The 12,830-nt window shown below is 40.0% G+C and overlaps 1 protein-coding gene and 1 long non-coding RNA gene across 34 annotated transcripts in view; one reads left to right on the top strand and one right to left on the bottom strand.

Moving 5' to 3' along the window:
* Nucleotides 1–12,830, bottom strand: part of LOC135967469 (uncharacterized) — a 130,050-nt gene that overhangs the window by 7,228 nt on the left and 109,992 nt on the right. For 2 of the 4 annotated variants that reach the window (XR_012424790.1, XR_012424792.1), the window contains exon 1: nt 2,265–2,403. The exons of the other annotated variants lie outside the window; for them this stretch is intronic. This is a non-coding gene — a long non-coding RNA (uncharacterized lncRNA). Of the gene's footprint in view, nt 1–2,264; nt 2,404–12,830 lie in introns of those variants that run through there. 4 annotated transcript variants of the gene reach the window in all.
* Nucleotides 1–12,830, top strand: part of TRPM3 (transient receptor potential cation channel subfamily M member 3) — a 903,691-nt gene that overhangs the window by 835,514 nt on the left and 55,347 nt on the right. For all 30 annotated transcript variants that reach the window (XM_015437271.4, XM_015437270.4, XM_015437269.4 and 27 more), the window contains 2 exons: nt 2,190–2,441; nt 9,911–10,085. In XM_015437271.4, coding sequence (XP_015292757.3) covers nt 2,190–2,441; nt 9,911–10,085 — 427 coding nt within the window. The remainder of the gene's footprint in view (nt 1–2,189; nt 2,442–9,910; nt 10,086–12,830) is intronic.

The raw sequence follows: 12,830 nt of genomic DNA, 5'->3' as shown, positions 1-12,830 counted from the left end.
AATGCTTCACTGTTTAAAAATTATCCTACAAACCTCTGTGTTTAGCAGTTTTGGGAGAGTGTGAGCAAAGGGTTGGAAAACCTCAAGGCATTGCCCATCAAACCCCTCTCCCAGCTACAGACACGGACTTTTGCTCCGTTAAGATGCAGCCAGGGAGTGAGAAGCCATCAGGACACCACCAGCTGCAGAGATTGCTGGTGACTAGGACAGTGGTTCTCAAACTGGGGCCACCAGGCAGGAGCCGGGAACTTGTCAGAAATGTAAATCCTCCACCCCACCCCCAGCCTACTGAAGCAGAAACTCCAGACTGAGGGCCTGGCATGGATAGTTTACCCAGCCCTCCAGGTGATTCTGATGTGCACTGAAGTTTAGAAACCCTGGGCTAGGGCTTAGGGCAGGACACTGCCTATGAAAAATAGGGCTCCCAGGCAGCTCCTGGTACCCTGCTCCGCCTTCCAAGCCCCAGCCCTAACTTACTAAAACCTGTCTTCCTTAGTATTTCAGAATTAGGTAAATCATTATAGTGGACATGAGGATTCACACAAGCCTCCAATCTTTCCTCTCCTTTGAGAGGTTCTGAGGTGGGGAAAGGGGTTGGTCATGGTTTGAAGAGATGGAATCCTCAGAGGCAAACACCAGCAATTGAGGAAGGTGGCCCTGGTGCAGCTTCAGTAAGTGGGGTTCCCTGGCTTCTCACATGCTGGGGCAGTCTGTGGTGCAGGATGGGTGCAACTCCTGCTGTCCAGCTGTGCATTTCATAGACCCATGTGTGGTACCCCCTCTAAGTTTAAGGTAAGGCAAGAGTCCCACAAAGGAGTTAGGATATGCAAGGGACTGGAAATTGCTCTTAGTGCCTACACGACAGTCAGTCTGTTGACAAATATGTATTGAGTTTCTATTATGTAACAGGCCTGGGGTACAAAGGGTCTGCCCTCAGAGTTTCAGTATAGGAAAGAGAGAAAAATGGATGGATGGATGGATGGATGAATACATAGATGACTGATTGACAGGCATACACACATACTCATACACACATACATATACAAGCATACAGAAGATAACTTCATATAGTGATAAAAACTCCAAAAAAATAAATAGGGTAATGTATTGGAGAGTGACTTGGGGACATGAAGTCTGCTGCAGCTAAAGTAGTCAAAAAAGGCCTTCCTAAAAAGGGGACATTTGATCGGAGACCTTGAAGATGAAGAGGAGCCAAATATAGATCTGGGAGAAGAAAGTGATGAACAGAAGGAATAAGTACAAGCATCTTGAATATCGAATAAACTTGTTATGCTTAAGAGATGACCAGTATGGCTGCAGGGTAGAGGATAAGAGAGAATATGGTGGGATGTGAAATGAGGCCACTGTGAAGAGTTTGGATTTTTCACTATTTGTAATGGACGTCATCAGAAAGCTCAAGCATACAATTATGATCATTTGTTTTAGTTTCTGTTGTTGTTCATTTGTCTAAAATTTTTTTAAATTGAGGTATAATTTATGTATAACTGAACAACTCCTAAGGTGCAGCTTGATGAGCTTTTACCTATGCGTATAACTTGGTAATCGCCAGCCAGATCTTTAAAGATCCAGGCTTTTAAAGATCATTCTTTGTGCTGCTCAGAGAATGGGTTGAGGGTAAGTGGGCAATGAGGATGATGGGGATACCAGTTAGAAGGCTGCTGCAATCTGCAAGATGTGATGGAGCTTAGAATAGGGTGGCAGCAGTGGAGGTGGTGAGAAGTAGTTGGCTAGGTTGCATTTAGAAATAGAGGTGATAGGACTTGGTGCAGAGGATGTGGGATGTGAAAGAGAAAAATGGAGGAGTCTTCCCAAGTGAGCAGCCTGAGGAACTCAATATGGTGGCACTGTTTACTGAGATAAAGGGAGACTTCAGAGATTTGCAGCATACTAGGATTGAATCATTTTATAGCAAAACTCTTATGTGTGTCTTAGAATTTTACCACCACCCAAAGAATCAAAATTATTGCTTATATGTGCCTTTGGAATACTGCAGCTGAATAATCGCCTAAGCTTAGCTCAATTGGACTTTTATAGCATGCAAGTATTTAAGTAGATATAGGTAGACAAAGCAAGCTAGTAACGTCAGCCAACAGATCAAGTACTTCCCAACTGGGCTGAAAATATAGACAGAAACCAGACCTAACCCTGCTCTCCTTCCTGCCTTATAGATTCTGATGTCAGAGCCAGGGAAGTTGCTACAGAAGGTGAAGGTGTGGCTGCAGGAGTACTGGAATGTCACGGACCTCATTGCCATCCTTCTGTTCTCTGTTGGAATGATCCTTCGTCTCCAAGACCAGCCCTTCAGGAGTGACGGGAGGGTCATCTACTGCGTGAACATCATTTACTGGTACATCCGTCTCCTAGACATCTTCGGCGTGAACAAGTATTTGGGCCCGTATGTAATGATGATTGGAAAAATGGTAAGCAGGGTCTTCTGATTCCATGTTATAAGCTTTCAGACGAGGAGTGGTGATAAAAGATAGAGGGAAATAGTTATTTTGGGCCTGCTATCAAAGTCTAAATGAGATGGCCCTGGAGGCGTTTTATTTTATAAATTCCTTCTGAATGTTTGGGGGTTTGACTACATCTAATACAAAACTGGGTAATTTATCCATCACTCACTCATTCATTTACTGAAAAATATATAAAGATCATCTATTTTGTGCTGGACACTGGACTAGGAGTTGGGTATACAAAGATGTTCTTTCCATGAGATTAAAACTGATGGAAGAGAGAGAGGGAGGGAGGGAGGGAGGGAGGGAGGAATTACCATACCATGTGAAAAATGCCATAATAGAGATGTGTATAAAGTACAACAAAACCATAGAAAAGATAATATAGGTCAGAAAAAGCACACAAAGGTTACATTTTAGCTGGGTATTGGAGAAGGAATGGGTCTCCACTACAAATTTTTAACAGATTTTTTTAAAGATCCTGTGTTTTTAAATAAAGTTCTAGAAAATTCCTTTCCCTACACAAAGGAAAGAAAAATATAATTTATTTGCGCTGAGCTGAGTTGGGTTGGGTTTGAACTGAACATTAAGTTCTATCATGCATCATGTGTTTGTTACACTACTGGAAAATGATGTCTATTAAGAACTAGGTTCCGGAATGATGCTCCTACTTATCAAATTGTTGAAGAAAAAATCCCAGGTAGCAAGCTAATATGCTGCCCTACAAATGGCCGAGGACTTGTTCCAACAGTCCTTGACCACACACCAGTTTCCACACTTTTTCCATAGAGACTGAACCCTAGGAGGACAGCATCATGTGCATCTGGGAGTGCATCAGTAAATAAGCTTCCTCTCAAAACTCACTAGAGGAAGAATAAGAGCCTGGAGCCAGAACTGGGTACTTTTAATCAGTTCTCCCAGTTTTGAGTGTGTCCCCTTCTTCACCTTTACAAGATATATGTGGAAAAGCCAAGTACATCTGTTCTACCATGACGAACACCTCTTACTGAAAAACCTTTTTCCTGGTCAGACACGGTGGGTCATGCCTGCAATTCCAGCACTGTGGGATGCTAAGGCAAGCAGATCGCTTGAGCTCAGGACTCTCAGACCAGCTTAGGCAGCACAGTGAGACCCTGATGATACAAAAACTAATGAAAAATTAGGGCTGGGCATCGTGGCTCATGCCTGTAATCCCAGCACTTTGGGAGGCCGAGGCGGGAGGATCACCTGAGGTCAGGAGTAGGAGTTCGAGACCAGCCTGATCAATATGAAGAAACCCCATCTCTACTAAAAATACAAAATTAGCTGGGCATGGTGGCATATGCCTGTAATCCCAGCTACTTGGGAGGCTGAGGCAGGAGAATCACTTGAACCCGGGAGGCGGAGGTTGCAGTGAGCCAAGATCATGCCATTGCACTTCAGCCTGGGCAAGAAGAGCAAAACTCTGTCTCAAAAACAAAAAAAAAGAAAAAGAAAAGAAAAATTAGCAGGGTGTGGTGACATGAGCCTGTGATCCCAGCTACCTGGGAGCCTGAGGTGGGAGGGTCACCTGAGCCCAGAGTTTAAGACAGTGGTGAGATATTTTTTCTCAAAAAAAGATAAAGAAAAACCTCTTTGCTAATATCTTTCACTTCACTTGAGCCATTGAAACCAACGATTAGTTAATAGATGTTCTTTTTAAGACAGTGTTTCACTCCATCACCCAGGCTGGAATGCAGTGGTGCCACCTCTGCCTCCCGGGTTCTAGCAATTCTCCTGCCTCAACCTCCCGAGAAGCTGGGACTACAGTCACCTGCCACCATGCCAGGCTAATTTTTTGTTTTTATTAGAAACGAGGTTTCACTAGGTTGGCCAGGCTGGTCTCAAACTCCTGACCTCAAGTGCTCTACCTGCCTCAGCCTCCCAAAGTGCTGGGATTACAGGTGTGAGTCACTATGCCTGGCTGATGTTCTTTATTATTATTACTCAAGATTTACTATATATATCATTGCTAACTCAATATTTATGGAACAGCTCTGTGTATGTATGTGTATGTGTATCTCTACTGAAATGAATCTTAAATAACCACGACTTTTCCTACAAAATCACTGACAAACTCATGCTAAGAGCAGAAGAATTTGAATTCAAAATGAATTGGATATAACACATTGAGCAATTTATTTAAACCCCTTTGAGATTTGATTTACTTGTTTCTAAAGTAGTGATGTATAATAAATGCATATCTTATAGGGTTATTGTTGTAATTATTAGAAATAATACATACTAAATGACCAGCTGTGTCTGGCTCATAGCTGGTGGTTGACAAATTACATCTGTTATCGTTATGTTCAAACTGCGTTTTCTAAATACAATGAAAAAAAGGAAAAATTGGTGAGTATAATTATTATGCCATATTCTTAACCCTACTGTACAAATGGTATTTATAACACCAGCACTGTTTAGGGCAAATATCACCAAACTCATTCTAGAGAGAAAAAAACTCGAATTCATGAGCTTGAGTTACTTACCCAAAACAGAACCCCAGTTCAATTGGGGATTTTTTGACTAGGAAAAAAATGTGTATCTTACTCTATTATACTGCCTGTTATATCATCTTCTTTGCACTTTAACAATGAATTTGAGATTGTGGTGAAAATTCCTGTCTAAAAGCAGAGAGTCTAGATTTAGAGTCTATGGATAGGGCTTAGGAGGTAGAATCTGTGGACCCTCTCTGCAATTTATATATAAAAATGTGTGGGTGTGTGAATTTTCTGGACAGAGGGGACAAGCTTTCATGAGATTCTCAAATGTATTTTCAAGTGGACTCAATGAAGGCAAAGAACTATAATAGTTATAAAATTAGGCCACGTTTTCTCAACCTTGACACTGCTGATATTGCGGGCTGGATAATTCCTTATTTTAGGAAGCTGTCCTGTGTATCATAGGATATTTAGCAGTATCTACCCAGTGGATGCCAGTAGCATGCACATGTGCACACACACACACACACACACGCAGCTATGACTACAAAAATGTCTCCAGACATCTCCACGTGTCCCCCAGGGAATGAAATTGGCCTCTGTTGAGAATTACTGCATTCTGTGATTACATACTCAGATTGGTTGTTTTTTCTGATTGCTACCTTATTTTATTTTAACAAATAAAATCTGAAAAGACCCAAACAAGCCAAATATATTACTCTTTAAAGCCTTGGTAACATTTATATATTTGGGATAACTAAAGTTATGCTAATGCAGTGAGATTATTCTAAAATCCATGTCTATCATCTTAATAATGGCATAATTATCCCAGTTTTGACTAGAATGAAACCTTACTCAGGAGTGTGCAAGAGGAATGCACTGCATTTTCTCTACCTTTTAACTTATGAATGACTTAATTTATCCGTCAAGAATAAGTAGAAAATGAGTATATTTGGGGACTTTGCTTCTCTTTCAAGAGGCTTTTAAGATAAGTTCAATAATTGATGCACTGATCCAGAAGGTACATAAAATATGCCTATAGAATTTTTCAATGAGCCAGATGGACTACCAGGCTGGAACTTAAGAAAATGTGCCCAGATGTGTTATACCGAAAGCCTCTCCACATTAGGGAGTTCCCATTCAGCACAAAACAGGCAAGTAAGTCCCTGCCTTGTGGCCTAGGGACAGACAGCTGATGAGATTCCTGGACACACAATCGTTAGGAGTCCATTTTGAAACTGGTACTATGAATCTTTGCATAATATAAGAAGCCAGTACACCAAATGCCTCCCAGCACCGAAAGCCTGCATATCCGGAAAGACTCCCACTGATCTGCTGCTGGTCCAGAATCACTGAACAAAATCCTGACTCCTTTCCTCCATATTCCACTTCTCAATGGAATTCTCTAGGCCTAGTACTAAGCTCACTTACATAATGCAGAATAAAAACAATAATAATAGCTATCATTTGCTGTGTGCCAGATACCATGTCAGACATGTCATCATCATACCCCCCGGAAATAGGTTTTCGTATCTGTGTTTCATAATTTAATAAACAATTGAATAAGAGACTAAGCAAGGGACAATAATAGGATTCAAATTTCTCTCTGACTCCACAGCCTGACCTCCTTCCAACTCTAATAATAAGAATACGTTAACATTTATGAAGAACTTACCACGTTGTTTCACATGCCAACTCATTTAATCTTCATAAAATAAATGTGTTATTATTATTCCTAGTTTACAAATAAAACTAGATTAAGCAGCTTGTTCAAGGACACCTAGCTATATTTCTCTTTCTTTCCTTTGTTTTTTTTAATGTTTAAGAAAGGTTGTATTTTGTTTTTGTAATTATTTTTACTCTTTTTGTGTGGATTTTTTTCCATGTAGCTATTTTTACTAGCATAGTCAAGATGAAAACCCAGGTATTCTGACACCAAAGTACATGTGTTTAACCACTACAGTATATATAAAAAATATATCATATATTATATATACATTATATATAATGTATTATATAATGTATATTGTATATAATGTATTATATAATGTATATTATATAATGCATATTATATATAACATGCATATGTGTATATTATCTATATTATATAATATACAATATGCACATGTTATATATAATGTATATAAGCTAGATAATATGTATATATTATATATAATGTAGATATGTATATATTATATAACATGTATATATTATGTATGTTCTACAGAAGAGTATAAAATATATAATGTATATATTATATATAATACATAATTGTATATATTATATATAGTACATTATATATAATATACACATTATATATTATATATATTATATGCTCTCTTCTGTAGAACACAACAGAAAGATATTTACAAGATTAGGACAGAATCATCTCTCTTAATATTGAACCAACTGGACAATTTAGCTTTAAAAAGAGGAGGCCAGCCCCAGTTCCCACTAATAATGCTCTATTTCTGCACTCCACTCTATCAGATTTTGGTATTTGTATGAAAGCTAAGACTTCTTTGAAATACATGAAGCTAAGTGTTTGGGAAGAATGTTTCTTCTCTTTGATTGTTTTGACCCTCTGGATAGACAGCACAATCAATCTGAACAAAAACAACCCTGAGAAATTAAATTAGAACAGTTTCTGTATTTACTGGCTGAGTTTCCTTAGGTCAAACTAGCTTCTAAATCTCATGAGCACAAACCTTCCTCTCCCAACCCATCTTTTAATCAATGTAAATAAACACAACATGAAGGACCCATGTGTGCTTTTTCATTGATAGAATTTTTTGTAAATAAATGATGAAAGAATTTTATAAAATAAGAGAAAGAGAGAGAGGATGAAAAACAGACCCATGTTTCCTATAAAACTGTTTGGACACAGCTGGCTTGCTCACTTTAAAAGAGTTCTGAGACCACTAAACTATATAAGATAAAACTAATTAGCATACAACTTTAAAGACAATTTTAAAATATGAATAGATGTCAGATTTTAAGATATTCCTGTTTGGTTTTGAAGTCATGCAATACTTGTGAGATGCATTTTGAAATTGCCTTGAAACTAGTTTAGACCCCAGTGTCCTAATGCATACAAGGAAAGCTATAATGTTTAAATTCCGATAACAGACACCATAGAATGTACTCTTTTAAAATAAAATTGTGGCCAGGCACAGTGGCTCATGCCTGTAATCCCAGCACTTTGGGAGGCTGAGACGAGTGGCTCACGAGGTCAGCCTAGCCAAGATGGTGAAACCCCATCTCAACTAAAAATACAAAAAAAATTAGCCGGGCATGGTGGTGCACGCCTATAATCCCAGCTATTCAGGAGGCTGAGGCAGACAATTGCTTGAACCCAGGAAGCAGAGGTCGCAGTGAGCCGAGATTGTTCCACTGCACTCCAGCCTGGGTGACAGAGCAAGACTCCATCTCAAAAATAATAATAATAAAATAAAAATTAAAAAATAAAATTGTAAGACTAATTTGAAGCCTCCATTATCCTTGATAAAATTAGCATTAGGCTTTTTTTGTGGATGGGCATCCCTTCAGGAAGTATAATATCTAAGAGAAAGTCTTTTGTATTCTATATTTTGATGCAAATGATAGAAACCAATCTCCAACTAGCTTAAGCCTAGAAGGGATATATTGACTTACTGAAGGGCATAATGAAACTGGCCTTAGGGGCTGCTACAAGCAGGGACCCAACCACTGTCAGGATTTGCTCTCTTTCTCTTGCAAATCGGCTTCATTTACTCTGATCAGTTTCACTGGCAGAAGACTCAGCGTCAGAGACAATGAACTCACCCCATTACAGAGACAAAAGGAACTTCTTTCTCCCAGCTTTAGTTAAAAACAAAACAAAGCAAAGCCAATAAAAGGATTCTGGTTGGCCTGTCTTGGTCACATCCCTGCCTTCTATCACTCTTGCCGGGGCCAGTACCATATTTAATGCAGCCTGGAAAACACACCTACCTTGTGGCCATACTGGGTAGAAACTGTTTATAAAAGAAGGAGGTAATGGGTTCTGGCCAGGAAAAATCTATAGTTATTGCATCCTCATCTTTTTAATATTTTGAGTGATAAAAGGAAAATAATTTGGCATTTAAGAAACAGATCCCAAATAACATACATCATGGAAAGAAACAAGGAAGAAAGAGGAACAAGAGATAACATTATTTTAGAGAGCAGCCTGGAGGACTTTATAAACATGTCAAGATGAAAATCCATCATTTCTACAGCAGGTACAGGTCTGACTCATTAGGGTGCATGATTCTAATGCCCAAGAAAACACCCTCCATAGCCAATGGGGTACACTGCAGGAGAAGTATACAAACAGCAGTTCTGTCTGAGAGACTGATTGGTGGTAGAATACTATGCAGTGGGGTGGGGTCACAAGAGTAAGAATATAATGGATATTTGGTTTATCCTAGCTTTGTTTATAAGCAGTTTATTTTTTTGTTTGTTTTGTTTTGTTTTGCTTTTGTTTTTTGAGCTTTCCAATTATTCATTAGCCTTTCAGAACTTAGAAAGGAGGTTTGCAACATTGCAGTCATTCTTGGAATAGTTCAACTATCCCAATTCCAATTTCTCTAAGAATAAAGAGACCCAAAGAGGACACTGGCCTCCTCCAGGAGTAGAGAAAAAGCACCTGATTCACATAGAGGCCTAAGCTTCCATTTATGTGACTCCTATGCCTAGCCTTGACTCGGTCCTACAGACAGCAATGAAAAATGAAGAGGCTTCATTTGTGTTGTACTTTTTAAACCGTTTTTTGAATCACTGGTAGAATTCTGTGGACACTGGCTTCAATAGACCAAGCATCTTCTTATCTGGACACAACTGCCTGTCTAAACATCCCTTACCAGCAGTCTAGAAAGTGGACCTCCTCCAGAGGTTCCCATCATTGTCAGCATTTATAAGAACACTCAATCATATGGGTTTTCTATTGTTTCTCCCTCTGCTTCCCCACCCTTCCAGATGATAGACATGATGTACTTTGTCATCATTATGCTGGTGGTGCTGATGAGCTTTGGAGTTGCCAGGCAAGCCATCCTTTTTCCCAATGAGGAGCCATCATGGAAACTGGCCAAGAACATCTTCTACATGCCCTATTGGATGATTTATGGGGAAGTGTTTGCGGACCAGATAGACCGTAAGCAAGTTTATGATTCTCATACACCAAAGTCAGGTATTTAAATTCAATTCGGTTGTGTCTTTTCCAAGTTCATTTGTTTGTTCTCAATAAATGGCTCAAGATAGAGGACTGATTCCTAGCTTGCTATCTTGGAGGAAAAAAAATTACAGAAGGTGAATATACAATTTTAGCAAAGTAGTTCTTGGGTATTTCTTACGTATGTCATGTTCTGTGACACAAATCGACATCTGGTATGCCAAATTTCATCAAAAAATGAACCACTTAAAAAGATCTAAATTACTTTATGATTCAAAATCCCAGGGCCATGTGTTGAATATTTCAGTATCAGGAATATTTTATGTCACTACCTCCCCACCTCTACCCCAGCCACCAGCCCCAGCCTTTAGAAAATAAATTTCTTGAGTTGGACTTCAGAACAAATAAACAATGCTCAATTTCACCATCAGAATTCAAGAGTAAGGGCAAACATCTGCATGGTATTTTTCTTGCACTGGAAACTATTCTCCAACTCCCTTTCCCACTGTCTTAAATTATGTGCTATTGAGACTCATAGGAAGCTAGTATTCATTGCCTGGAAGTATGGAAAACGCCTTAGGTCATAAACTGAGTTGCTTGCTATAAATGCCAAAAAGAAAATAGTATCTATATTATGAAACGATTCAGCGTGGGGAATGAACGCCGGCAGGCCCCCAAGGTTTCATGCCCTAATAGATGCTGATTCTCTGTAATAAACACTCCTTTTGTATGGAGTTTGAAGATAGATGTATCCTAGGAGTCTGTTCCAGGATTTTATTTGGACCAAATGTCAGGACACACCAGGCATTGGGAAATTTTTTGGGAAGAAAGCATCATTAAAGAAACATCTTTCAGTGTGGAGGAGTTGAATCCCAGGAGCAACAATTTCTCATTTCCCCTGAGGAGTTTAGTTCTGGAAATAACATCCCTCCAACATTGTTGAATTAACATTTTTCAGACATTTTTTGCTGACAGACCAGCCATCTGAGCCCTGGACTGTGGACACGGATTAGGGTTACATAACCAGGTAGTATAGCTTATTAAGAGCAGGAGCAGAGACTAGTTAGCATGCCCCCTCCCACTGCCCATCCTGGGTAGGACTGAGACCAGGAAAACAGGGACAAGGCAGCAAAGAGTGTGAGTCCTCCAGGCCTGTGAAGAGGATGTGTACCCTGGCAACAGAACACACCGGTACGTCATTTATTCTTCCACGATGGATTTTGAACAAACACACTTTCCTTCTCAAAATGCGTTATCTAAGGCAATCAAGACTTTTTGGAACACCTAATTGGAACAAATACTTGTTTCATGAGACTTAGCCAACTCACTGAGGAAGAATTTTAACTCCATCTCCTGGTTGTAATACCTTTGGCTGACAATGTGCAGCCTTCACCAAGACAGCTTGCCAGGGACTGGGAAAAATCCTTTTGAGAGCCTGCTTTCAAATGGTCCATAAAGGCGAAACAACACTTTTTCAAAACCCACCTATGACCATTCTCCTCAGGGATTAAATGTGCTATTTGCCCCTGAGAAGTTGTTTTTCCACTTAGTTATATTATTTTGCCTTTTTTAGTTTTCCTTTCTGCTCCAGAAAGAGATTAAGCCCCCAAGGATGTTTTGACAATGCCCCATTTTGGGATGGGAGAAGGAGGGAGGTGTAGGTGTGTATTATAAATGGGATTCTGTCTGTCCCTCTACAAGTGGCCATTTATTGATGTTGTACTATGAACCCAGCCTAGTGCAACAAACACCACCATCTGGCTGAATAAGAGGATTTATTATTGTCATTTTAAAAGAAGGGCTGATTGTAGTTTAGAACTTGAAAACCCCCTGGAGACAGAGAAGAAGTGTTTTGTGTGAGTGAAATATGAAAATAGATTTCCCACCCTGTTAATTAGATCTGCGGAGCTCTACGTGTGTGAGAATAAATTTCAACTCCAAATCCCAATGTATAACTGACCCAGCCTTGGATAGATGCAGCCTTCACGATGCCCTTCCCCAACCACTCACCTTCCTTTTCGATGTTCTGAACGTGCTACAATGGTAGCCACTGTTCTAAGCTAAATCAGCCAGTTTTCTGTCTAGTGCTAACGAGTATTTGTCCTTTCTCAAATGGATATAGAAGGCTGCCCCCAAAACCTGTCATGACATTTGGCCCAAGTCATTGAATATTCCTGTCCTCCAAATGATTTGATATTCATGTTATGGCCCTGGATGGGCCCAGTGGGGATTGGGTGACTGCCCTACCTGGTCATTCAGAACTGCTCTGGAGTCCCAACTACCGAGCTATTTGAGAAAGGCACAAATCGTTTATGCTGCCCTATGATGTCTTGCCTCTTTCCTGTGTCGTGTCCAGGTTGGTTTGTGAAGCATGTTTTCAGGCTGATCGGATCTCATATCTGCCTGGACCCACAGCCCTGCCCAGGGTCTGCCAGTCCCATCCTGTGGGTGTACCCCTTGTGGGCCTTCTGAAGTGCTGCTCATTCAAACACACCTTCGCAGAGTGACTCATTTCTAACGGAATGCACGTGCTCCATAGCTAACTCTTTTTGTTTTTTACTTCAGAATTGCCGAGCCCATTTCATGTTTGGGAAAATGCTCTTTCTTAATTGGGTTGGACGTATATGGATGTACAATAGGGCCCTTGGGGTGGGTTTTTAACATCAATCACACACCTCAGAAGAGAGGGCGGCTTTGATGCCCTCACTTCTGGGAGGCAATGTTACC

This window comes from Macaca fascicularis, chromosome 15 (assembly GCF_037993035.2).
Source record: "Macaca fascicularis isolate 582-1 chromosome 15, T2T-MFA8v1.1".
Taxonomy (NCBI): Eukaryota; Metazoa; Chordata; class Mammalia; order Primates; family Cercopithecidae; genus Macaca; species Macaca fascicularis.
This window is presented reverse-complemented; position numbering and strand designations above follow the sequence as displayed.